Source organism: Canis lupus, chromosome 3 (genome assembly GCF_003254725.2).
Source record: "Canis lupus dingo isolate Sandy chromosome 3, ASM325472v2, whole genome shotgun sequence".
NCBI classification, from domain to species: Eukaryota; Metazoa; Chordata; class Mammalia; order Carnivora; family Canidae; genus Canis; species Canis lupus.
Window position 1 is genome coordinate 29,670,420 of NC_064245.1, and position 27,847 is coordinate 29,698,266.

Here is a 27,847-nt window from a genome sequence, read left to right on the forward strand (position 1 = left end):
CATTCTCAGGACAAGTTCACTTTAAAAACCATGTGCTTAAACAAACAAAAAAAAAAAAAAAAAAAAAAAAAACCATGTGCTTGGGCAGCCTGGGTGGCCCAGCGGTTTAGCGCTGCCTTGGGCCCAGGGCGTGATCCTGGAGACCCGGGATCGGATCAAGTCCCGCCGCTGGGCTCCCTGCAGGGAGCCTGCTTCTCCCTCTGTCTGTGTCTCTGCCTCTCTCTCTCTCTCTCTCTCTCTGTCTCTCATGAATAAATAAAATGTTAAAAAATACAAAACAAACCCAAAAACAACCCATATGCTTAACTTCTCTGATTTGTTGGTTTTAATGCAGGTGCCAGGGTTAGAAAGAAAAGTACGGTAGTACAGAGCGGAATGTGGTGAGAACAAAGGGTGGCCGAAGAAGTGGTCTCAGCGAAAAAGATATTTTAGTAAGCCAGTGGTAAGGGAGGAATAAAGACATGTAGAGCTAGAATGGCAGGAATTCTCTAATAAAAATAAATAATGCAATTTTTTTCACTGTTTTTGTTTACATTTTTGTTCACTGTTGAAACATCAAAAATTAGGTAAAAGTACAAAGAAAACATTAACATCACTTATAATGCCACCATCATGGTGAGCTCCCTGGTGAGCTTCCTTCCGATCTTTTTCAAGGGATATGGACCCAGACATTACAATTTTGGGTGAGGCCTCAAGACAATAGATATTATATTCCAAAGAAAAGTTGGAGAACACACTGCAAGACTTGTGAGAGATGGGAGAAACTCTGATCACCCACCTCCAGGAGTCATAGATGTGAAAGGTGGGGAGACTGAGAGAAGGTTAGATGTTAGAAGAGGATTCTAGGGAGAGGTCACCTGAATGCTGGGAGGCCCTTGCTCCTCTGCAAACTGCAAACCTCTCTCTCTCCTCCAAAGCTCAGGAAGTCCCTTTTTGGTCTCAGAGGAAATCCTTTCCTCTGGGATAATTCCCTTTCTCTTGATGCTTTCCTTGGAGGCACTTCCCCAAATTTCCTCAATGGCTCAGGTTCTTGAAAACAGAAGCTAGGGACGCCTGGATCGCTCAGTGGTTGAGCATCTGCCTTTGGCCTAGAGCATGATCCTGGGGTCTTGGGATCCAGTCCAACATCAGGCCGCAGGGAGCCTGCTTCTCCCTCTGTCTGTGTCACTGCCTATGTCTCTGCGTCTCTCAAGAATAAATAAATAAAATCTTAAAGAAAGAAAGAAAAACAAAAGCTAGAAAGGGAAGTGATTTTCCTGCAACTATTGCTTCCCACCCCATCTCAGGCCTTCCCTTTGTAAGGGAGCCCTCATCTTGCTGATTCAGGGTATTATGAAAAATTGCAAAAAAAAAAAAAAAAATTGCAAGTAGAAATCAAAAAGGACTTTACCTTCATTTTGACTTCACGCTTTCTAACTGATTAAGTTATTTCCGCGTGGCGCATCAGGACTGCTCTCAGCCAGCAGGACCGTGCGCGGGCCTGAGCCAGGCCGGCGGCGGACTCGGCCTTCACCCCTTCACCGCGCACCTGCACCTGCACGCACGCGCCCACCTCGGGCCCACATTTGCCTTATAGAAACCAGGAAGTATTTTCAGCACTCTGGAGTCTTTAGGGCACCAGACCACGGTCTTCCGGGTGTTGGCCCCACTAAATTAATTCCTTTCTTGTTTCACCACCACTCGACTCTCTGCCTTTGGATTTTGTCCAGCGGCCAGTGGCCAAACCTGGTGTGTCTGAGGCCCCAGGAACCAGGTGCTTGTGTATCCCGGTGCCCCAGCTATAGAAATAAAAACTATAAAAACTCATGCTGAGGCAGTTTTTAAATTTTTTTAAAATTTTTTATTTAAAATCTTAAATTTGGGGATGCCTGGGTGGCTCAGTGGTTGAGTATCTGCCTTTGGCTCCGGGCGTGGTCCTGGAGTCCCAGGATCGAGTCCCACGTCAGGTTTCCTGCGTGGAGCCTGCTTCTCCCTCTGCCTGTGTCTCTGCCTCTCTCTGTGTCTCTCATGAATAAATAAATAAAATCTTTTAAATTAATTAATTAATTAAACAAAATCTTACATTTTAAGATATTAAAATGACCCTGGGATCACAGCCTGAGCCGAAGGCAGAGCTGTGGACTCTGGGCTGGACCAGAGATGTCTGCTCTGTCGCAATTACCCCCGTTTTCAGGTTCATGCTGCCACTTGCTGAGCACTAGCCGTGGCCTGGGCACCTGCCTATCTTGTTTTATCCATAGGAGCTCTAAGTCAGCCACTGGAGGGTACGTAATAATCGTAATAATCATGGATGCACAGATTTCCCTACCTCCTCCTCCCCCCTGATTCAGCAGGACTGGGGTGGGGTCTGAGAATCCCAAAGGTCAAAGTGCCCCCTAGTTAATTCTGATGCAGATGAGCCACTCTAGCTGAGGCTTGCCAAAAAAATGAGGGTAAAGGAGTTCAAAGACTTGCCCAAGACCTTTGACCTGAGGTAGTCTGGAGCACCATTTCCCTTCCCCTTGCCCAGGGTCCTCGGGAATATTCTGTCCAGGTTTCTCCCCCCTGGGCCTCTCTGAACCTCATATCTGTGTTGTCTTATATTCTTCCAAAGGGAATATGCCCCAGCAAGAACTATTTTACAGGTGCCTGCTTCCCAAATGACACCTCCACTCTTTCTTCTTCACCATTTCTATCATCACCATCAGCATCACCTGGGAGTTTGTTAGAAACGCAGGATTTCAGGCCCTGGCCCACACCTACTAAAGCTAAATCAGATCCCGAGGTGATTCACATTCACGTTAAAATTGCAACAGCTGCTGTCCTAGACACTTCTCAGACAGATGCCGATCTGATTGTTTAAGTGAGTCACCATAAAAGCAGTGATTTTCAACCCTGGTTGCATTTAGACTCATCTGATGCTCTTTGAAAAATGCTGATGCCTGGGTCCCATCTCCAGACCAAGAGGATCAGAATCTTTGTGGAAGGTGGAGCTTATTCATAAACATTTCTAGCAATATCTCAGGTAAGTGTAATGTCAAGTTAGGGTTCAAAATCACTGCTTTAACGATTTAAAAATTTTAGGAGAATATTTAGAAACAGGCAAACTGTTGTGAGTAAAAAGCAAAGATGCATAAAGTTGTATAATGATTTTCCATAACACTGAGGATAAATTCCAAATTTCTCATATTAGCACCAGGGCCTTTTGGGATCCTGAGTCCTGTCCACAGTTCTCCAGCCCCATCCCCTCCTCTTCCACCCCTACACACTAGGGGGCGCCAGACCACTTGCATTGACCCCCCCCCCCCAAACTCCCTTGCTTCATACCTGCTGGACTTCACCCAAATTCTCCTTATTTTTTTGTGAAGATTTTCTTTATTTATCTGAGAGGCAGAGGAAGAGGGAGAGAAAGAGAGTGCGAGCAGGTGAGGGGCAGAGGGAGAGGCTGACTCCCCGCTGAGCAGGGAGCCTGATGGGGACTCCATCGTGGGACTCCAGGATCAGGACCTAGCAGAAGGCAGACCCTTAATCCACTGAGCCACCCAGGTGCCCCCCCCCCCCCACATTCTCTTTAAGTTTCCTGTTTCTTTGCCTTATGGAAGGCTCAATTCCAGGGTTTTACCTCTGGAAGGCCCTCCTTGTCCTATTTCTAGCTCTTTGTATTGCCAGCCACATCTCCAGTGCAGGGCCCCAGTCAGGCCTAGGCTACTGTCTCCCGGAAGTCTTGTCTTGCAATAACTACATTGGGGGAAATGTTAAACGGGAGAATGTGCTTGTGCGGAGATGACCCTTGAATATTGTTTAAAGTTGATTAAAACGGCAGCAAATGCACAAGTCAATGTCTATGGGCAGAAGAAATAATCAGTTTTGCTTCCTACAAACTTACGGTGCACAACTAACACACTCACAAAAGAAAACCCACCACCTCCCCCGCTTCACTAGGAAAGAGCTTCTGGGGCATCATGTAATCTTTACTCATTTGATATCTAATCTGACACAAAATTGCTTTTCCTCCCTTTTGATTGAATTTTAGAAACAGCATGAAATGAACACTGTTTTTTTCATTTATTTCTCTATGCTGAGGATGTCCTTCCCTGAATTGGACATGAGGAAAATTTTGAACTTACTTTTCATGTTTTGGTGACTCATTTTAGAATATGTAAACTTCAGGCCAAATTAAAATCAAATATTTCAAAGCCCCTGAGAAACGTTCAGGCTTTCTCTTTCATAAGCAGTATGCCATCTTATAAGAAAAAATGGGACACCTGGGGGTGCTCAGTGGATGAGCGTCTGCCTTTGTGTCAGGGCGTGATTCTACCCACATCCAGGGATCTGTTGGGGATCCAGTCCTGCATCAGGCTCCCTGCAGGGAGCCTGCTTCTCCTTCTGCCTGTGTCTCTGCCTCTCTCTCTCTGTGTCTAGGGTACTTAATTAATTACTAGATAAAAATCTTTTAAAAAGAAAAAAGTCTGAACACTTCTGAAATATGTGGTCCACCTTTTTCTTCTCATTTTTCCCCAACTTTTTGAAAGACAAGAGTATACATTTCTTCTCCTGAATGCTCTTCTAATTTCTCCCTGCCCTGTCTGCTCAGAACCGGCTTAAGAGACACAAAAGTATTACTCTATTTGAAGGAAAAAAATGACAGGTCTTAGCCCTAGAAAACCAACAATTGGCAGGTTCTTTCATTTGTTCATTTAACAAATATTTATTGAACATCTACAGTCTGCCAAACTGGGAGACGGATATTTTTGTAAAGCAAAATCCTTCTCATCTGGGTCATTAACGTTTCTGATGATCTCTATTTTGGTGTAGAGATCGTGTAATGGTCAGTTCTCCATTCTCCTCTTACTCCTTCTCTCAGTGGATTTTAGATTTCACCCTCTTTTCTTCTTCAAGAACTCTCTTCTCTAGGCCTCTGAGGCACCATACTCTCCTAGTTTTCTTTCTATCCTCCTGGCCATGCCTTTGCTGTATGATTTGCTGGCTCTTCTTTCTCCTGACAGCTTTTAGACCTTTCTTCTTCCCCATCTACAAGCTCATCCTAAGTGATCCCCTCTAGTCCTGTTATCATCTAGATGTTAATGACTTCCACATCTGTCTCTCCAATTCCTCTCTTCACCCTGAGCTCTAGACTGGGTCATCTCTACAATTGCCCATGTGGTATCTCTACTTGAATATCCAATAGGCATTTTAAGTGGACATCCCATCCCAAAGTTGTTCCTCTCCCAGCCTTTCCCACTTACTAAATTTGCTTGACCAAAAATCTAAACATTAGAGGTTGTGTTCAGCTGCATGTAACAGAATCCAACTTAACCAGAGAGCAGTCATTCTCTTTTCACATAAAGAGAGGACCAGAGGCAGGTAGACCACGGGCCATGCAGTGCCTCCACAGTGACAACCATGTCCCAGCTCCTTCTATCTCTTTCTTCGCTATCCTTGTGGTTGCAAGCTGGCAGCCTCACCCCCAGCCCTGCATCTACATCCCAATGGGAAGACAAGGAAGGAATCAAGGTGAAAGGCATAGATCCGATATGGAAATAACAAAACATTCCCAGACATTTCCAGGAGACTTCTGCTTATGTCTCATTGTCCAGAACTCTGTTACAACCTCAGTGGCAAGGGAGGCTGGGAAATAGTTTCTTAACTGGGCACATTGCTACCGTGCAAAAATTAGGCTTCTAATATATGGAAGAAAGGAAGAATAGATATGAGACCAGCAATAGTAGTGACCCTCTACCCTGCACTACTCTTTTCTGACACTTCTTCATCAGTTTACTGGCATGTCCTACCACTCCTACCTCCAACCTACTAAACAAATTGATCTCCATTGCTTGAATCCTGGGCTGAGACACACTGTCGTCTCTTGCTCAGAACACAAGAATGGCCTCCTAACTAATCTCCCTCTTCCACACTGGCCCTCTCTATACCCCTTTCTTTACACAGTAGCAGAGGTAAGTGTTTAAAAGTGTAAATCTAGGGATCCCTGGGTGGCGCGGTGGTTTGGCGCCTGCCTTTGGCCCAGGGCGTGATCCTGGAGACCCAGGATCGAATCCCACGTCGGCTCCCGGTACATGGAGCCTGCTTCTACCTCTGCCTGTGTCTCTGCCTCTCTCTCTCTCTCTCTGTGTGACTATCATAAAAAAAAAAAAATTAAAAGTGTAAATCTAGGGGCATCTGGCTGCGTCAGTCAAAAGAGCAAGTGTCTCTTGATCTTGGGTTGTGAGTTTGAGTGCCATTGTGGGTGTAGAGATTACATAAAAATAAAACCTTAAAAGTAATAAATTCATAAAAAGAAAAAGTATATACATTTAATCACACCATTTTCTTTCTAAAATTCTCGAAGAGATCTGTCATAGTCTGGTTTCCCCCAAGCACACTGTGAAACAAGGATTTGCACACAAGTCATTCATTTGAGAGTGCAGACACGCGGAGTGGGGTTATGCAGTGAGGCAGTCCATGGAAGGGGTAGCATCAGGCCAGCCTCCCAGGGCAGGTGACTGAATCTCAACTCCAGGGCCAGCACTGGGAAATGGTGTAAAACACTTGCCTCAGAATTAGGGGACCTGTGGGGCAAGGGAAGGCATATTGATACACCAGACTGGCTGCAGCTCTCCTGGCTTGAATACCTATACCTCGTGTACCCCTCTCCTGACCTGTCTCACTGACAAAGCCAGTACTTTCTTCTATATATCAGCCTTTCTCCTTACAGATCTGCACAACTTCTTCCATTTGAAGAAGAATCACAAGAGGGTGGAAGAGCCACTTAATTTTGCTAATAGGATAAAAAGTTCCAAATACACTTGGAGGGTGATAAATGTCTCTTAGAAGTTTGCTAAGCTTTAGTCTCATTTGAAAGTAGCTAAATTTTGTGGTGCTTCCCCTTTGACAGATTAAAAAAAATACATATAGCATCCTTAATAATATAGGAAAATTTTAAGTATGGCGTATAAGAATTGGACTATTTAAATCAATTTATTAAGGTACACATCACCTAACAATACTATTAATTCTATGTATATGACATCTATAAATGGTATTACTCTAACTATAGGTCTGAAGACTATAGACAAACAGGAAGCAAATAACTATGTGTACTTCTGCCCTTAGATTAGCTTACTAATTATCTTTGTTTTCCTTTCTTCTTCAGTTGTTCTACAAAGTAATCATTACAAGCAACTGTCAGAGCTGCCACCATGACCACGAATTCATTAAAATCCACTTCGTTGTCCTTATTGGCATCCAGGTCCTGCATTACCTTATCAACCAATTGTGGGTCCTTTTGGCTCTAAAAGGAAAAAGAAAATTTCTAACTCCCAGGCTTGGAGGTTCATGACAACTGAAATTGCATTTTCCTTTTATTTATGCTCAAGTTTTTATTTGTTTTAGCATCTAAGGACAATTTCCAAGAGCCCATTTGCAGGTAGACTTAAACCAAGCACCAATTCTAAATGAGTCTAGCTTTCTGCCCCAGGGCCATCTAATTCCATCTCAGACCTAAACACTGAGAGCAAACAGCATCTCATCAAAGTGAGCTGCTCATCCTGAAAATGCATTTACACAACTTCGAGGGGCGAGGGCTAGGACACAAGACACAGAACAAAGCATGCTTTAAAGCCAAAAATAGTAGGTTGCTCTACCTTTCACCAACGATGGAACTTTCAGCAAATCACTTAACATTTCTGAATTTCCTTTTATAAAATGGGAAGAATATCTCCCCACAAAGCTGGAGGATACATCAATACTTTAAAAAAAAAAAAGATTTTATTTATTTGAGAGAGACAGACAAGGAGCATGAGTGGGGGGAGGGGCGGGAGGAAGGGAAGAGGGAAAGGGAGAAGCAGACTTCTTGCTGAGCAGGGAGGCAGACATGGGACTGGATCCCAGGACCCTGAGATCAGGGCCCAAACTGAAGGCAGACACTGAACCAACTGAACAACCCAGGTGCCCCACATCAACACTTGTAAAAGCGCTTGGCACCAGGTTGCTAGGTTTAGTAAATTAAAAATATACAACATCCAGTTAAATGTGAGTTTCAGACGAAAAATGAATAATTTAAGTATGTCTCTAATATTGCATGGGGCACACATTATTTTATCTGTCAGGCCTCTTGGCACAACACCTGACACTCAAAAAAAAAGAGGCACCTAATAAAGCATAGATCTTATAAAGATGACTGCATTTTAGGGGTGGAAAGTAAGGCAAAGGACCCATAGAAGAGGTCAGGCTTCAGAAAGGGGGTGGGACAGTGAAGCATTCACCTCTCCTGTGATTGATGGTTGCTGAGAAAATTTTTTTTTAAGATTTTGTTTATTTACTCATGAGAGACAGAGAGAGAGAGAGAGAGAGAGAGAGAGAGAGAGGCAGAGACACAGGCAGAGGGAAAAGCAGGCTCCTCACAAGGAGCCCAATGTGGGACTGGTTCCTGGGACCCTGGGATCATGACCTGAGCTGAAGGCAGATGCTCAACAGCTGAGCCACCCAGGCATCCCACTGAGAAATATTTCTAAACATCATTCATTCCCTCCAGGAATTCGGGAATTCGCATTGCCCTCTCAATAGGGGCCAACCATTAGAAGGTTGTAAACTTTAATTGATCAAAATCAACTTGGCCAAAAACAATTATAAATTTCACTTGAATAAATCAGTGTGCCAAGTTTCACCTGCTGAACCTTTTATTCTAAATATTATATAATCCAGTAGCCAAACTAAATTTGGGGGCAGGGAGAGGTTCCTAGGGACTCCTAAAATCACTAAAAAGGTACTGTGAAGAACTACCATGTTAAAAGTGTTTACTTCAGGGGCAGTGGGCTGGCTCAGTCCATAGAGCATGTGACTCTTGATCTGAGGTAGGAGTTCAAACCCCACGTTGGGCATAGCGATGACTTAGAAGAAACTTTTTTTTCTTACAGTTTTCCTAGAGAGGGTAAAGTAGAAGAGAAAGTGTCGTAATTACAAACACTGGAGTCTTAATGCAAGGTTTGGACAAATAACATCACGCACGGATAGTGCGCTGTAAAGTCCATTCGAGGCAGCTGCACAAACATTGGAGTCAAGGGTTTTCCTCAAAACAGAAGACCCCCCCAAACACTCCACTGTAAGCCTTGACGTGGAGATTTATTGAACTGCTGGCTATTTTGAGATGTGGTCCTCTCTGGTACCCAGCTGGTCACTGGCCAGATACACCCTATCACTTGGAGTCAGCCTGTGCTTGTTGGACAAAGCTAAGTACTTGTCACTCACTAGAAATCTTGCCACCGCAGCATCAGGTACCCTAGGCTTCCCTGCTGGCCCAATACGAAATATTGATTTTACAGACAGGTGGACAAAGCTCCAGGTAGAACTAGTGCCACTAGTTAGAACTATAACTCCTGGAATAACTGGCTGTATCTCTGCTGTGCCAGGATGTTGATCATTGAGGAAAGCCCACATATCATTTACAACCCCAGGAAACCCCAACCACAGGCAACATGAAGAAAATGACATGCCTAGGTACAGGCGAGCCTCCAGCGACACAGGGGTTAGGGCGGCCGACTCCCCCACACACAGAGGAAAGTCTGCATATAACTTGGGACTCCCCAGAAAGTTCTGACCCACAAATACCTAACTGTTAATAGCCTGCCTGCTGTGGACAGGAAGCCTTACTGATAACACAAACAAGAGATTAACATGTATTTTGTACTTTATAATGTATTACATACTATAGTCTAATGATAGTGTAAGCTAGGAACGCCCAGGTGGCTCAGTGGTAGAGCGTGTGCCTTTGGCCCAGGTTGTGACCCCGGGGTCCCGGATCGAGTCCCACGTCGGGCTCCCTGCATGGAGCCAGCTTCTCCCTCTGCCTGTGTCTCTGCCTCTGTCTGTGGGTCTCTCATGAATAAATAAATAAAACCTTAAGAAAAACAACAACAATAATGCAAGCTAGAGAAAAGGAGACGTTATGAAGAAAATCATAAGAGAAAATACATTTGCCATCCTGCAGTGGAGAAGATGCACATGTAAGAGACCTACGCAGCCCCAACCTGAGCTGTTCAAGGATCAACCGTACACAAAGGCGTCAGCGTTTGCTTGCCCTGGTTGCTGAATTTCAGTACCAGGTGCACTGTTTGTGGCAGGGCCGGGTGTGGGGGGGGGGTACCTGGATGTGCACCTGGCCCACCCTCACCCTTGACCCACTGGGGCTGAAAGCCGCCTCTTGCCGAGAGGAATTCCGGGGGCTCCCGCTGCGGCAGCGTCTTCAGTGCTCCCTGTAGAGCTTGAACCTGTCCCCTTCCTTGCGGGAGTCCTGGTGGAAGGTCCCAGTCATGATGCTCACGGGATCTCCAGCCGGGGGCAGGCATGACACAGTCACCGCCCCAGGGACGGGCCAGCACCCTCGGGCCGGAAACAAACACGTGTTCAAAATCAGCCCCAGCAACTGCACCCAAAGAAAACCTGGCCTCCTGGGTTCTCCCACGCCCAGGTGATGCCCGTTCACCCCATAGCCCAGTTAAAACGTTCTGCACATCCAGGGCAGGCTGGAGAGGAGCCCTCTCCTCCCGAACCCCGACTCCCTCCAAATCTAGCAGTTCCAGCCTATTTGCCAGCCAGCTGTCAGACACCAAATACAGAGTGGGACCAAAACGCAGGTTAAAAAATAATACTTTAAATAAAAATAAAACCTAGATTAAAAATAAATAGATAATGAACAAAAGACCCAACTTTGTACCTGTTCAGCCAGGACCCAGCTCTGTCAACAGGTGTCAAAAACTCTACTCATTTATACCTGGGATTCCACGCAGGCACACCTGTTCCCAAGAAGACCAAAATTACCAGCGACGAGAGGTTCAAGTGGAAGTGCCTCTATGTCTGTTTTTAATTATCAGAAGGAACAGGTGTGTGCTGCTGCCCAGAGGGCCCTCAGCATGGGCTGGCACCCACTGTGCACAGATGAGAAGGCGATGGGAGGCCACAAGGAAGCCTTCTGTACCCTCACTCTGGGAATATGAGTGGAAATCGCAGCCAAGTGCTAGGAAGGTGATGACTGGGAAGAATCTAAGGATAGAAGAGAAAAGAAGAAACCCTGGTTCAAACCTGCAGGCTTCCTAGCAAGGCCATTAGCAAGGTCAAGAGAAAAAACAGAGCAGACAAGTTTACAGTAATCCAGTGAAGGGTTGTGCAGTGTTAAAAAAGGGAGGCGGTGTGAAAGGTCTCCAAATGCCAAGTTAAAAAGGAACAAAGTGATCCCATCTGTGTAACAGCAAAAAAATCCCACAAATATATGTGGGTATATACTTGCATTTTCCCACGGAGTCACCGGAAGGATGCATAAGAAATAGAAGTGGTGACTATCAGGAGCTAGGGGGATAGAGGGTGGTACAGAGTGGCTGGGCTAAGTTTCTCATTTATACATTTCCCACTGATTTTAACTTTTTCAGTTATAGTATTATCTAGCCAAAAAAACTGAAATAGATAAAAAAGCCCAGAGCAGCTGTGTATGCAAGAAACCACATGGAGCAGGGTTCCAAGTGAGAGAGAAAGTGAACAAAGAAAAAGAAGAAGAAAAGCCAGACATTAGCCACTGTGCTTTTATTTTTTTAAGATTTATTTATTTTAGAGAGAGAGAGAGATCACAGGGGGTAGGGGCAGAGGGAGAGGGAGAGAGACTTAAGCAGGTAGCACGGAGTGGGGAGCCAGAGGCGGGCCTTGATCCCACAACACAGAGATCACAACCTGGGCAGAAACCGAGAATTGGGAGGCACTAAACTGACTGTGCCACCCAGGCACCCCTGTCTTTTAAACACAGCCTGTCCTCTCAGGACTGAAAGTCGATTATATAAAAAGTATTATTTGTATTTCCTTTCAACAATCCTGTTGGGATGGAGCCTCCATCAGCCTATTCCCCATTGCTCTTACCACGCACGCACTCCACTGAGGCCTCCCTCCAGGTCCCCAGGGATGTTCTCACTAGATACCTAAAGTCCAATTCTCAAAAATATTTTTAAATTAGTATTTTTTATTAAAGGAATAACGCATTGCTAAAATAATATTTTCAATACGTAAGAGTATAAAATAAAAGTAAAATTCCTTCTCCACCTTTTCCCACCCAGTGCCTCTCCATTAACACTCTCCTGGGTGAGAGGCAGGATCATGATGGCAAGAAGCTCAGACTCCCTGGCCTCAGCTCGCACCACTAACCAGAGGGGTGATCCCAGGCCAGTCACTTGCCACACTGTTTCCCAATCTGTATAAATAAGGTAACAGTTGTACCTACCTAACAGAAAGCATTAAATGAGCTAAAATATGTGCCTCCGTAGTAAATGCTATGTATGTGTCAGCTATTATTACCCTCCCAGAATAAAATACATATGTATACAATTTATGTGAGATACATGTTACATATGTGCCCTTAAACACACATAGATACACAATAGTATCAACATGCGGTACACCTTGTCTTTTTTATTTAATATATTTTAGAAATATTTTTATATCAGCACATAAATTTAGCCCATTCTACTGCACTGGGTGAATGTACCTACATATAGTCAAGAAATATTTATCAGGCATTTCTGTTATGCCAGGCCCTGTGTAAAGATGACGGAAGAACTTGGTCCTTGGAACAAATCTGGTTGTTATTTATTATTTTTTTAAGTAGGCTTCAAACCCAGTGTGGATCCTGATGTGGGGCTTGAACTCATGACTCTGAGATCAACACCTGAGCCGAGATCAAGGTCGGGTGCTTAACCAACTGATGCCACCCAGGCATCCCCTTGTTATTTGGGGGAGATTGTGTTAACTAGATAGAATGCAGGGAACACTGGCAGCTATTTTATGTTGGGTGTTCCTATACAGGAAAACCCCTATGGCTTTGTGATCCTACTTCTCTGGGTCTCCTCATTTCCAAATGCGCTCTTTCTTCTACAACACTTAATATTTACTGCACCACCACGCTACCATTTCTCTCTATTCTTCTCCACCTTGGGCTTCATAATTTTGGTCTCTATTACCAAAATAGAGGTAGCTTCCTTACTTCTCTCACTGCTTTCTGTTCTCCATTCCCATTTCCATTCTGCTATCAGACTAGTTTATGGGAAACGCAAATCAATGCCCTCCCCCCTGGGCATTCAAAAGCCGGACTCTGCCTACAAACTGACCAAAATGCTGTGCTCTTTTTCTTCCTTTTCTTGGCTCATTCTGGGAATCCTTGTTCTATCTACTCCTTGAAGCTCAGTTCAAATATCTCCTCTTGGAAGTTTTGCAGCACTTTCCCAACTTCCAACCCCCACCTCCTGTAGGTGCCCACCTCTGTACACTGGAGCATGTCTTTATCGTTTTTTTTTTTTATCATTTCATTTAGCACACGTTCCTGTAATCAGTTTTGGTTTTGTTTTGTTTTTAGTCTGCCCATATATTCCCCGCTCTCTAGACTTTGAATAAGTCCCTTGATAGATTTGATATCTTTTTCATCTTTGCATTCTATAGAATTTAGCATAAGATCCAATGATATGAGGGAAGTGTTCAGAAATCTTTGCTGCTGGATGGATTAATGAGCCAATGACCCAGGAGAAACTATAAGATCCCACAAGAGTTTAGACTTGTCCAGCTTAATTGTCTAAAGACTTATGTGATTGCCTTTATTTCACACCAAAAATTTTGTTTCATCAAAGGGAGAAACAGACAACAGTCATTTCAAAGAACATAGAGTTTGAATTTGGAACTAAATATTTTCAGATTAAGCTGCTGAAGTTATAAACGCACTCGAATGGGTAAACTCTTACAGAGTATGTATGTCAGCAGTGTATCTAAATCAAATTCGATCACAATTTATCTGGAGAATTCAACCGGCAGGCAAAATTTAATAGAATAGATATTTAAAATTGCAATGTTATAATATGATTAGAGAGATGAGAATGTACTCTCTACGTTCTTGGCTCTTGGGGATCTGTTTGTTTATTTTAAAGATTTTACTTGTTTATTCATGAGAGACAGAGAGAGAAAGAGAGGCAGAGACACAGGCAGAGGGAGAAGCAGGCTCCCCCATGGACTGGATCTCACACCCTCGGATCACACCCTGAACTGAAGGCAAACGCTCAACCGCTGAGCCACCCAGACCTCCTAAGCTCTTGGGGTTTAGAAACAAGGTGGTTTCTACTTGATTAGTGCTTGGCTTTAGCCTAGCTAGATGTTTCTGTTGGTACATGCTGCCTCTTAGTGTCAGACTGCATGACTACATCTAGAAGCCCTCTAAATTCCCAGAATGTGCTTGAGATTGGCCCATCCAGGGCTTATCTGGGATGTAAACCAGCCCCAGCCTCTGCCCTGCAGGAGCCTTTCAGAAAAACAATGTCAAAGCCTTAATAGGACCCTTTCAGGCTAGGAACACCAATTTACAAGTGACGTGAAATCCCAGGGTGGGCACGGAAGACACATCTCTTTATAGCATAGAAAGGTTGTCCGGTCATACTTTACAAGTTCTATTATTACAGTTTGACTTTTCAGTTTCTGGCATGAGTCATAACCCTTAGGGCTAAAACGTACAACTGTGCACTGAAAATAGTGTGCAAAGAATGAGAGAAATAGAAATTTTAGATTGAGAGAGTTCATAAGTAAGGGCTATTTTAGAGGAAAAAAAGTACAAATCCACAGGTAGGAGGCAAAAAAGAGTAGAGCTGTGTAAAGTGGGGCCTTGGCCCTGGAGCCTGAAAGAAAGGAAATATATTAAAAAATCGGCCATCATATTAATTGGGAATGACCAACACCCTTAGGGTGCTGAGCAAAGTTGCCTCCTTAGGAAGTTTCCAGTTTTTGTCTTTTTATGTAACCTTATTCAAACGCTCTGTCATTTTTATAACAATGACATGGACGAATTTACAATTATGTGGAGTAAGATGGAGGGATTACAAGAGGTATAAGGAAACATTTGGGGGTAAGGGATATGCTCATTGTCTTGATTATGGTGATGGTGTATACATATATCAGAACTCATCAAAGTATACATTTAAAATATGTGTGGTTTATTTTATGTCAAATATAACTCAATAAAGCTATTCAAAGAAAGTTTCCTGGAATCACATAACTAGATTATAGCATGCTGAGGTTCAAATCCATGTTTTTCTGACAAAAAATAAAATTATGCAGCTATTTTATTTTATTTTATTTTATGCAGCCTTTTTAAAGTAGAATTAGATAGGGTACCTGGGTGGTTAATTCGATTAAGCGGCTGCCTTCAGCTCAGGTCATGATCTCAGGGTCCTGGGATCCAGCCCCTTGTTGGGCTCCCTGCTCAATGGGGACCCTGCTTCTCTCTCCCTCTGCCCTTCCCCCCTCTTGTGTGTGTGTTCACTCTCTCAAAAGAACAAATAAAATCTGTAAAAAGAAAAAAAAGTAGAATTAGAAAGACTACAGAAGGGAAATTTTTTTTTCAGCAAAATAATTGACAATAGCAAAATGGTAACCATACATGTGCTGTAATGGGGAAAGAAACCTGTGTACATTTAGAGAAGGAAAATACAAATAGTTTTAATAGTTATTTAATGAATTATGGATAGTTTTTTAAATTTTTCAATGCTACTATTAAATTGTATTTTCAGAGGTACCTGAGTGGCTCAGTCGGTTAAGTGACCCTTGATGTCAGCTCATACCATGATCTCAGGATCATGAGATCCATCCCTCAGGGCTCCAGGCTGGGCATGGAACCTCCTTAAGATTCTCTCCCTCTGCCTCTCCCCCCTCTAAAAAAAAAACAAAACATATTTTCAATTAAAACATCAATTGTAATTGTACATTATTTGAAATCGTAATCTATCAGGGCACCTGGGTGGCTCAGTCAGTTGAGCACCTGCCTTGGGCTCAGGTCATGATCTCAGGGTCCTGGGATCCAGCACATATCAGGCTCCCTGCTCTGTGAAGAGTCTGCTTCTTCCCTCCCTCTGCCTGCTGCTCCTCCTGCTTGGCTCTCTCTATCAAATAAATAAATAAAATCTTTATTTTTTTTATAAATAAATAAAATCTTTAAAAGAAATTGTAAACTATCTCCATATTAGGCAATGTTTTTAAAGGTATAATGTTGAATTTTACAACTTAGCCCATAAAATTCTAGATTTGAAATGTTATGTTTTTATATATGCCACAGAAAAGACAACGTAAATATGTAAAAATGTTAATAGGAGTTTTTGTGGGATGAGTTTTCTTTTTTCAGCTTGTATTATTCTTGGTTTTGGAAATTTTATTTTACTTATTTATTTTTAGAATCTTTTTTTTCAAATGTGTTTGTCAGAGAGAAAGAGAAAAAACAGGAACGGGGGGAAGGGCAGAAGCAGAGGGAGAAGCAGGCTCCCCGCTGAGGAGGGAGCCCAGAGGGACTCAGTTCCAGGAGCCCAGGTCATGACCTGTGCAGAAGTGCTTAACCAACTGAACCACCCCGGTGTCTTGGGTTTGGTAATTTTAAATTGTCAGTAATAGCTATACTTTACTTTTATAACCCCCCAAAATGAAATAAAGTATTTTGGGGATCCCTGGGTGGCTCAGAGGTTTAGCGCCTGCCTTTGGCCCAGGGCACAATCCTGGAGTCCCGGGATCAAGTCCCATGTCAGGCTCCCAGCATGGAGCCTGTTTCTCCCTCCTCCTGTGTCTCTGCCTCTCTCATTCTCTCTCTCTCTCTCTCTCTCTCTTTCATAAATAAATACATAAATAAATAAATAAATCTTTAAAAATTTTTGAAATAAAGTATTTTATTTTTTTAAAGAATTTTCATGTAGTTATCCATGAGAGACACAGAGAGAGGCAGAGACACAGGCCAAGGGAGAAGCAGGCTCCCTGCGGGAGCCCAATGCAGGACTCGATCCTGGGACCTGGGGTCACGACCTGAGCCGTAACTGCTGAGCCACCGGGCGCCCTGAAATACTTCTACTCCCTGAAATAAAGTATCTTAAAAATCATCTTGTTCGGGCGGGTGGGGGGAGGGCAGCCCCAGTGGCACAGCAGTTTAGCGCTGCCTGCAGCCCAGGGCATGATCCTGGAGACCCTGGATTGAGTCCCACATCAGGCTCTCTGTAAGATGCCTACTTCTCTGCCTGTGTCTCTGCCTCTCTCTCTGTCTCTATGAATAAATAAATAAAATATTTTTTTAAAAAAATCATGTTGTTGACAAAGCATTTAAGCCACCCGAATACAGATGTTTGGCTGCAATATGCACGGACTCTCCTCAGGCACCTCCCCGGCTGCAAAGCCCGTTTTGCTCACATGATTAAGCAGCACGTATTTGCTCCACAGAGTCTGTGAGAAGGTATCAGTTCAGGACAAATACTTGACTATTACTGAGAAATACACTGCAGATTATTGTGAGATACTAAACTGACCCCAAGGTACATACGTAACTGGACATTTTCTGTGAGAGGAACACACTCAAGTTAATGCCTGGGCAGTTTCTTTTTCCTTGACAAATTTTTTTATTCTAAAATCAGTTGATGGATCAGCATGTGTGCTCACACGTGTGTGCGGGCTGCTCACACATGTGTGCGGGCTGTTCAGAAACAGGACAAGGGGGTGTCTGGGGCGCAGCCAGTTGAGCACTGCCTTGGGCCCAGGGCCTGATCCTGGAGACCGGGGATCGAGTCCCACTTCAGGTTCCCTGCATGGAGCCTGCTTCTCCCTCTGCCTGTGTCTCTGCCTCTCTCTCTCTCTGTCTCTCATGGATGAATAAATAAATAAAATCTTAAAAAAAAAAAAAGTTCTCAGGAATAAAAACTTAAGTGAGGAATTCTCACATGTGGTTTTGGAACGGATAAACGTGCCAAGATCTTACAGAAGAGGGCACTATTTCCTATTTTCTAGAGCAGCCTTCTCTGCAAAGCAGCAATGAAAATGTAGAAGTAACAATGGGTTCTCTGCAAGAGACTTCCTTGAATATCTTAACAGAATTAATACAGGGCTTTTTAAAAATATTCAGTTTAGGGCACCTGGGTGGCTCAGTCGATTAAGCGTCTGCCTTCGGCCCAGGGCCTGATCCCGGGGTCCTGGGGTCAAGTCCCGCATGGGCTCCTTGCTCAGCATGGAGCCTGCTTCTCCCTCTTCCCTCTGCTGTGCCCCCTGCTTGTGCTCTCTGGCTCTGTCAAATAAATAAAATCTTTATTTTAAAAAATGTGCAGTTTAACCAAAAATCAGTTTCTGCTGCTGAAAACATCACCTCAGATCATAAAGTAGCATTGCTTTATCACTCCTCGGGGTCATCTGAGCAATGTCTGCTTAATAAAGCCTCTCTTGATTATTGCCAAACTTTTTTGAAGTTCATTAGTACTTATTTCTCACTTACCTGTTTTTGAGATGCACAGCCCAGAAACCTGAAAGCCTTCCATGCCCCCTCCGCAGTTTCGGGCCACGGGAAGCTGAGAGAGCAGGGCCATCTCAGGACCTTCAGTGGAGAGGCTTCTTAGCCTTCCGTGCTAGCCTCCTCTGGTAAGTGGCAACCCCAAAAGCTTTTTGTCTCTGAAAGTCCATCTGTGCCCAAGCTAATCCCCCCCTCTACTCTCTGCCACAACTGCGGGAGAGTTGCTGGTGCTTGCGCCAGCAGTGGAGCCTGTGACTCTGGACCTCGGGTTTGAGTTCAGGCCCCACACGGGGTGAGGAGATGATTCAAAAATAAAATTATAAAAGACAGACCTCTGCTAAATTGACGCAATCTCGAGGGAGCCCTGCCCTGGGTCCCGATCGCCGCAGACTCTCATGAGGAGCAGGCCGGACCGGCTGGGTTTGCCCATCTCAGGCTGTCCCCAGCCCCGCGGGGTTGGGAGGGACTCTGCGTGCACCTTCCCCGGGGGGCCGACCAGATTCCCTGCAGCTTGGGTTTGCCTCCATGTGACCAAGGTTCCTCAGCTTCAAGCGCAGGGGATAGGGTCCTGGGTGCAGAGATCCTGCACGGCTTGTTTTTCTTTTGGCCTTTAAAACACATGCCTCCAAAAGACCTGGACTCCCAGAAAATTATTTGCTCATTTTCAGGAAGCGAACTCCTCCTATCCCAGCAGCTCAGAAACAGATTAGTGGTGGTAAAAGTTGCTCAGATGTCCTAATCTTAGTCAACTCTGAGTTCTGAAGTTCTTAAAATAATGATACATTTCTCCTGTCTTGATCTGGCTTCCAATTATATGGATATCATATACTTTAATATTTACTTTTCTTTAGCCAAAGCAAACTATTTGGTTACAATTACATAATCTTTTAGATTTTTTTGATGTTCTATGTAGCCACCCAGTTGAGACATTTCTCTTTAGAGTCTATAACCTTACCAGAAAGTTTATTTCTTTTTTTTTTTTTTTTTTTTTAGATTTTATTTATTTATTTGAAAGACAGAGTGATCAAGAGAAAGAGAGAACATGTGCAGGGGGGGTGTTGGCAGAGGGAGCAGCCCGCCCCCCCGCTGAGCAGGGAGCCCAATGTGCTGCTCCATCCCAGGACCCCGGGATCATGACCTGAACTGCAAGTAGATGCTTAAGCAACTGAGCCGCCCAGGCGCCCCCAGAAACTTTATTTCTTATGTATCATCTCTGTAAAGGAATGCGAATTGAAAAACTCTCATACTTACTCACTTATAAACATAATTTATAGTTTTGAAATAAAAGTTCAGAGACCACTTCTGAAGAATTTGTTTTTAGACTTCAGAATGATTAGCCCCACCCTGTTTATCATTACCCTGGAAGATGACTTATTGGATCCCAGATGGTTCGGCCATCTCACCCCACCCTACCCTTGGCCTGCTGTTCTCTGAGCCAGTCTGTGCCAATGACCTGACTGTTGAGAGGAGATAGCGGGAGACTGAGAAGGAATGAAGGACCCTCAGAAATCCCTTGAGTTTCACGTACTTCTGGAACTTCATTTTGATCATCTAGAGAGAGGCTCCACCCTCTTTGTACCCATCAAAAGGTAATGGACAAATTAAAATTGGTCTTAGCAGATCCATGTTTTAGCAAGCAAAATCTTGATTGCTTCAAGTTCTGCATAGGTAAGAACCCCCATTGAGCCCTTTTAAAAACTGGCTAAAGAAAATGGCAGGTTGGGCAGACCAGGTGGCTCAGTGGTTTAGCACCACCTTCGGCCCAGGATATGATCCTGGAGTCCCAGGATCGAGTCCCACGTCGGGTTCCCCTGCATGGAGCCTGCTTCTCCCTCTGCCTGTGTCTCTGCCTCTCTCTCTCTCACTCTGTGTCTCTCATGAATAAATAAATAAAATATTTTTTAAAAATGGCAGTCAAGTTTAATTACAGATGTTCCTGGGAGCTCATGGAGTTATATTTTATTATAAACAACTTTTATTTTTTCTAAGAACCTTAGGTAAGAAATTTCCTGCAGAAGATTCTAGGTTTGATTCTTAAAAACAACACTGGCATGGATCAGGAAGATTTTTATCTGTAGAATCCATTTCAGAGAGAAAATGAATGTGGGTAGGCCCCACATACTTGACATATGCAAGTCCTCTATGGGTGAGTTGTATTTGACACTGTTTCCCGTTCCTGCCTTCCTAAAGTTTCTACTCTCTTTGTTCCCATGATCTCTCAGTATGCTGGTCCCTCCAGCCTCTAACTCTTCTTCCTCCATGTCCTCCCTCCGCAGGAATCTTGTCTTATAATATCTGCCCTTTAAGTGTGGGTATTCTCCATGGCCCTAGGTGATCAATGGAGGCAATTTTATCTACTGTGATGATAGTTCTGCCTTCAAACTCTGAAATTCCAATTTCCAAGTCTGTTTTCTCAACCCTGACCTGAGACCCTCAAGAATCACATCAGTCCCGTTTTACTCCCATTCACCTAGAACATAGACCTATAACTTTTCATGACATGCCAGTTCTGCATAGCCTGGCTATTTGCCTCTTGTGGTGCCCAAGTAGGGTATCTCCCAATTGGGTGGGGGCCCCCAAATGTGGGGCAACCATCGGGTAGAAGCCAGTGGTGTGAGAGGTCAAAGAATTCACTTGAGGCAGAAAAAAAGAGATACAAACTTATTGAATCTACCGCTCGCTTGGGAGCAGGAGAGGTGGGCCGGAGAGCAGAGGAGAGGCTGCAAGGCCGTGGGCGGGGCTGCGTTGAAATGGGGTAGGGGAGGCGTGCAGTGTATGGAATCTTCCCTGTTCTGGGAGCTGTGCCTAGCTGTACGCAGCCTGTTGGGCAGTTAAGGCCAGTGGATATTTTGAGGTGGGTCCTGACGGGCCTGGCCCCTTCTACATTCCATCACTCAAGCCAGTTTGCCTAAAAGCTGGCCTCTCCACCCACCCCTATTATATTGAAACTTCTAGGAGGAGAAATCAGGTTGTGAATTTTATTGCCCTCTCTTTGGACTTGAATTGGTTAGAGGCTCTAGTAAGTAGAAGGCACTTGTCAGCAGTACTTGAGTAACAAAAGCACCCAAACATAATAAGGACATTTGTTATCTCACAGGTAGGGGCTGGTTGTTTTAGGGTTTCAGCCTGTCAGCAAGGACCCAAGATCTTCTGTCCGTGCCGTCCATCATCTTCTATGTGCTAGATCTGATCCCCGACGAGCTCCCTGGTCACATAGTGGCGGTCTCAAGTCCCGGCATTGTGTTTGGATTAGCTATAGAGGATTATCTGGGGAAATCCATATATGTCTCCAGACTCTCTATATTTTATGTTATGTTGTTATGTTATGTTATGTTATGTTATGTTATGTTATGTTAGTTTAGAGAGAGTGTGTGAGAGAGAGAATGAGCAGGAGAGCAGCAGAGGCAGAGGCAGAGGGAGAAGCGGCTCCTCGCTGAGTGGGGAGCCTGATGCAGGGCCTGGATCATGACCTGAGCTGAAGGCAGATGCCAACCAACTGAGCCACCCAGGCGCCCCAGTCTCCAGACTTTCTAAATTTTCTAAAATTATCCCTTTATTCAGTCAGCATAGTAGAGAAAGAAGTTTTCGAACTATATCAGACTGGCCTCCCCCAAAATTGCTAAGCAATTTTGTGTTTTGGGAAAATGCCACTTGACTATTTGAGGGAAGCTGCTAGATTTGGCCTTATACAAGTCTAATGTAGGGGAATGGATGCTGTGTGAACATAATCCTTCCCTCTACGAAAACTCTCAGGAGAAATTTCCATTTGGTCTTTGTGTTGAGAAGAGTCCTGATCTGCCTAAGCAATTATCTTAAAGACGTTGAACTGCCTGGCTGATAAGATGTCCCCTTTTTCTTTGGCTGTTAGAAAGACTAGAGTCAAAGACCAGGTCAAACACATGATTTTACGACTTATATAAACCCAAATACCTCCAGCAGCAGTTTTGGTCAAACTATTTAACAAGTTCCCAATCAGCATTAACAGCAGTTACAAACAATGAGCATCAGTCTGTCTTACTGGCCAGGCATTAAGCTAATGAGGACAGGCCAAAGAGAGAAAGCATAAGAAAAATAATCTAATAAACTATTTTTGTTTTATTCCCACGTGACAGAGATTTGAGTTCAGAAAAATAGTCCATGATGATGAATGGACTGACACTCTGCCTCAGTGTTGGGGAGCAAAAGGGAGTAGAGGGGATGGTGGTAAATTGGACCACCCATGCCCTCTTAGGAATGGGGACCATGCCTTGTCTCCAGATGATTGCTGCCAGACTAGAAGACGGCTCAGAGCTCCTAGAACTTCCACTATTTTTAGGAAAAGCCAGAAATCCTAATTTTTTTAGAACACCTGGATTTTAACTATAACTTAAACCAAAAAACGAACACATCCAACTGAAAATAGACAAAGCTGCAGGCCAATCCGAAGGTTGCGTTCAGCCGAACCCAACCAGCTGTGGCTTCTGCTTCCTGCGGTGTATTAATCTCACTCCACTGCTACCACCCCACTGTACATTTCAGCCTTGTTTTTTCTTCTTCTTTCTCTCCTTAATTTCCAGTTTTTAATTCTCTGTCTTCTTATGTATCACTTTAAATCCTACCTGGGGCAGAGCAGAGCATAAAGAAACAGACTGCAGGACATCCCATCTGGGTGCCATCAACATCTCACACCCCAAGTCACACCGGCCTGTGTTGTTTGTGCCCCTCTAGTTCATATGGGATTGTCCTTGATTTGCTGTCAACAGAATACCCCCACTTGCTGCACTGCATGAACCAGACCCTGAAGGTCACGCAGCTTCTGGTTTCTCCTCCTGTCCTGCCATCTGTTGCCAGGTTTACCCCCTTAGCCCCCCCCTCCCCTCCCCTCCTCTCTCCCTCCTTGGCACAGTGCTGCAGGACCTTACTGTTCTGGACTGAATTACCCTAAGAAACCCTGGCTCACCTTCAATATCCACTTTGAGTGTCTTCAAATTCAGCCTCCTCCCCACCCCCAACCCCCTCCAGCTACCAGGATGCACACCTGACCTCCCCACCATCTCTGAGTTAAATCTAAGCTCCTGGAAGAGCTCCTGCCTGGCTCACCTGCCCCCTTGTCCTCACACTTAACACTGCTCCTGGGACGCTCAGTTGCCCAGCTCAGGCACCAGTCCCCCCCACAGAGGGCTCTGTCACTCCTCAGCTCCTCCCAGCACTCCACCAGCCCTCCTATCGCCCTCCTATCGCTCCGCATGGCCTCAGGCCTTCCTCTATCTCTGCACAGGAAGTAGATTAGAGACTAATCATAAGAGCTCACTTTAATTAACATATACTCTGGCCAAGCACAATTCTAGGCAGTTTAAATGTACTCACTTTATCTTCAAATGTCTTTTTTTTTTTTTTTTTTTTTTAAGTAAGCTCTTCACCCTACCTGGGGCTCGAAGTCACAATCTGACATCAAGAATCCCAGGTTCCACCAACTGAGCTAACCAGGTGCCCCATCATCCTCAAAAATCTTAACAGGAATAACTGGTCCCGGTGTACAGCCCTAAGCGAAGGCGCTGAGAGGTTACGTAGCTTTCCCAAAGTCACCGCCTCGGTCAAGTGAGGGCTTGGGCTCAGGCCCCGGGCTCCAGAAGCACTTCATCTTCACCAACGGGAGACGCACAGGGTGGGGGATCTATCTCAAGCAGCTCCTTCCCTCCCTGTTTACTCAGGGACTGAAGGGCCTTAAGTCATAAATGACCCCAATTCCTGCTTTCCTTCCCGATAAGGACCATGCCTGCCACGCCCTGGTCTGGACTCTTGCAGCCACAGAGGCTTCCTCAGATTCCCAGCCTCGGCTCCTCAGGCGCAGCCCTGGGGAGGAGGCCGGCTCCACGCTCCACCCCCTGGAACGTAGATAAGAGGCCTTCTCCTTACCTCAGCTCCCCAGAAGGCAACCGGAAGGTAACAAGAAAAAAAGAGTGGGGGAAACCTCTTGTTTCTAAATCTAGTATTGGAGTTTGAGGGGGGGGGACTTGGGCCACAGAGAGTGGGGGTTGGGGAGCACAAACTAGGGCAGAGAGCTGTTGCCCTGGGGCAGCCTCTCTAAAAGGTGACCTTACCTTGGCCTCCAAAGAAACACACACAGAGAAATAGAGAGTGAACCCATGAGCAGCCCCATGGTGCCTCAGAACCCTGGGGTTCATCTCCTGGCTCCTGTGACCATCTTGGCTCCTGCTTGACTCTCACTTCACTTGAAAACTTCAGGGTTTCATGTTCCTGTCCAGGCTGAAGGATCCAGAAGTACCTTCAAGGTATAGCTTGGGCTCCCTAGATCTGCTCCAGAGATTTAACTTAATCTTATGTCTCCCCAGACATGTCATGTCTTGCTCATGTCTTCACAGATGCCAGTTCACTTCCGCTCCCAAGAAGACCCCGCAGCCCCGTGTGCTCCTCCTCAGAGCGGCCGGCACTGGGCATGCAGAGCCCGCCTTCAGTGCTGGGCTGAGGCTCTCTCCCCGCCTGGAGAACCGCAGGTCGCAAGACCCAGGGGGGCCGCCTGGGTGGCTCAGGGGTTGAGCATCTGCATTTGGCTCAGGGCGTGGCCCTGGGGTGGGGTGGGGGGGCTCCCTGCAGGGAGCCTGCTTCTGTCTCTGCCTCTCTCTGTGTCTCGAATGAATGATAGAATGAATGAATGAATAAATAAATAAAATAGAAGACAGAGGGGCAGACGCAGCTCAGGAAATGTCCAATACACACAACGCTATCTTGAAAGAAAAAATTCCAGAATAGGTTTCGAAGACTGGAACATTTCTCTTTTTGAAATAACTCTTCTATCCCATCTGAAAACAAAAATTAAGAGGATCTACCCTGTGTCAGGGGACAATGAACGAATAAGTTGTGTCAAAGTAGGTAATTTAAAAATGACACCAAAAGGTACACGTGACTTATCACAAGCTCTGAGCAAGGTGTGTAAGCATCCCTCTACACACACTGACATTCACACTCAGGGCCTTGCCTTAAGTAACCAACCAAACTCAAAACTCCTGACACCATGAGCTACTATGGCAGCTACTCTGGAGGCCTGAGCTCTGGCTGTGGCTGAGGAGGCTGCAGATACGGCTGCTGCCACCCCCAGTGCTAGGGAGGATACGGGTTCTCTGCCTTCTACCCAAATTCTGCCCCAAGAGCCCAACATCTGAGGCCATAAACGGAGTCTCCAAACCTGACTACAATAATCAAACCAAACAAGATCATTCAAGACCAAGCCAAGATAAAAAGCATGGGTAGCTTCTAAGATTTTAGGCATATTTATCACTTAATAATGTTCTCTTTCGTGTCTCCTGGTTTCCTTTATTTGTGCTTTTATAACTGTGATATTTCTCTATTCCTTTTGCAATAAATTATCTTAAAACAGTAAAAAAGGAAAGAGGGGAGGAAGGAGGGAAGGAAGGGAGGGAGGGAGGGAAAGTTAAGAGCGTCCAGAATTCTCCAGCACGGTGGCTGGATCCAGGTGGAGGCTAGGTGGGGGCAGGGGCTGGTCCCTTTTTCTCTGCCTTTGAAGCGTATTGACATTACCAGGAGGCAGCAAAGCCTTAAGAATTTTACTATTCTTAGCTGCTTCCTGTAAATGCAAAATGAACAGACGTATAATCAGTCATTGGCCGACAGAGCCTTCTAATCCCACAGCACGCTTTTTGTATTATCAGTGGAGGGCAAGTAGCAAAATCCAGAATGGGAAGACTGCAAACTGTTTTCCTCAACAAATACATTGTGAGGGGGCAGCCCGGGTGGCACAGCGGTTTGGCGCCGCCTGCAGCCTGGGGTGTGACCCCGGAGACCCCAGATCGAGTCCCATGTTGGGCTCCCTGCATGGGGCCTGCTTCTCCCTCTGCCTGGGTCTCTGCCTCAATCTCTCTGTGTGTGTGTCCCTCATGAATAAATTAAAAAAAAAAAGTTTTTTTTTAAAGAGAGAGAGCTAATACAAAGAGAAATGGGACCAAATGTCCCCCAGGCCAGAACCTTTTAAATGTCACTGCCTTATTGGTGAGAAGGAGCTGGAGAAAAATATGAGGTAAATAAAAGAGGAAAGACACAGCTTCACTTCTTCCAAGACGTCCAGACTGGCAAATATTTAAGACTGCGAAGTCAGTGTTTACAGCAGAGTAGGTAAACAGCCCCACTCATGTAAATTGCTGCAACATCTCAAGAGGACAATTTATTGTGTTAAAGCTTTGATCAAGAAATTCTATTTCAAAAAAAAAAAATTCTATTCTAGCTATTCAGTATATCCAAGGACACTCCCACCCTCAACAGTTCTCTACTGAATCACACTTATCAGCATATTCTAAAGATAACAGAGTCACTCTCATCGCTTGTCTGTCCCACAGTGCTCGGCTCCGTTTCGTAATTAAACTTGCTATACCGGATCATCCGTGGCCGCTTCCTTACTGCTCATTCTCTCTGATTTTTTTTTTTAAAGATTTTATTTACGTATTCATGAGAGACACAGAGAGGCAGAGACATAGGCAGAGGGAGAAGCAGGCTCCAACCACTGGGCCACCCAGGTGCCCCTTCTCATTCTTTCTTGAACACACCCCACTGTGGCTTCCTATCCACCCCATGTGACTGAGACTGGTGATCCTGTCAAGGTCATCAATGCTTTCCATGCAGTGAGACCCACTGGGTCGCTTCTCTGTTTTTACCTCTCATTCCACATGGTTGACCACCCTCTCCTTTACATCCTTGGCTTCTCTTCTTTGGACTTTCTTACAGCCCCAGTGGCCAGTCCTTTCCAGTCTCTTTAACTGGTTCTTTTTCTACTCAAAAGGTTAAGTGCTGGGGTACCTGGCTGGTTAAGTCTGGAGAGCATGTGACTCTTAATCTTGAAGTTGTGAATTCAAGCCCCATGTTGGCTATGGAGGTTACTTAGAAAGAACATCTTTTTTAAAAAGGCATAACAGCCCTTTCTGCCCACCAGTCCTGTCCCCATACTTTAATAAAATGACTTTTTGCACACACATACATACAGACAAAAAAACAAACTAACAAAAAAAAAGGTAGGTCCTCTGACTTAGGCCTACTTCACCTATATCTTCTCCCCTAGGGCATGAGTTTTTGTCTATTTTGCTCTCCACCAAATCCTTTGCTTTAAAAAATGCTAGTGGGGTGGCTGGCTGGTTCAGTTGGTAGAGTGTGAGACTCCTGATCTCAGGGTTATGGGTTTGAGCCCCACTTTGGAATAGAGCTTACTCTAAGGAAAAAATAAAAATGCTAATGATATGGCAAAGACTCAAACCCTTATCTCCAACTTTGATCCAAAAAAAAAAAAAAAATCCAGACTCAGATATCAAAATGTCCTACTCAACAATTTTATTTTTTTAATTTTTTTTAAGGCCCAAACTACTGTTTTTTGTGTTTTGTTTTTTTAAAGAGGCCCAGCAACAGTTTTACATGGATATGTAACAGGTATCTCAAACTCACTCAAGATGCCATGGCTGGCATCTTGGCTCAGCCAAGTGGGTGGCTCAGCCAGTCAGGTATCTGCCTTCGGCTCAGCTCATGATCTCAGGGTCCTGAGATCTGCATCAGGAGATCAGATCA

The 27,847-nt window shown here is 44.8% G+C and overlaps 1 protein-coding gene across 1 annotated transcript; it reads right to left on the bottom strand.

Moving 5' to 3' along the window:
* Positions 1 to 7,102: 7,102 nt before the first annotated feature.
* S100Z (S100 calcium binding protein Z) lies at positions 7,103 to 18,362 on the bottom strand. The gene is given in 4 exon segments (XM_025438312.1): positions 7,103 to 7,267; positions 10,179 to 10,231; positions 10,234 to 10,353; positions 18,272 to 18,362. Coding segments are annotated over 4 exon segments (429 nt in total).
* Between the last annotated feature and the right edge of the window lie 9,485 nt (positions 18,363 to 27,847).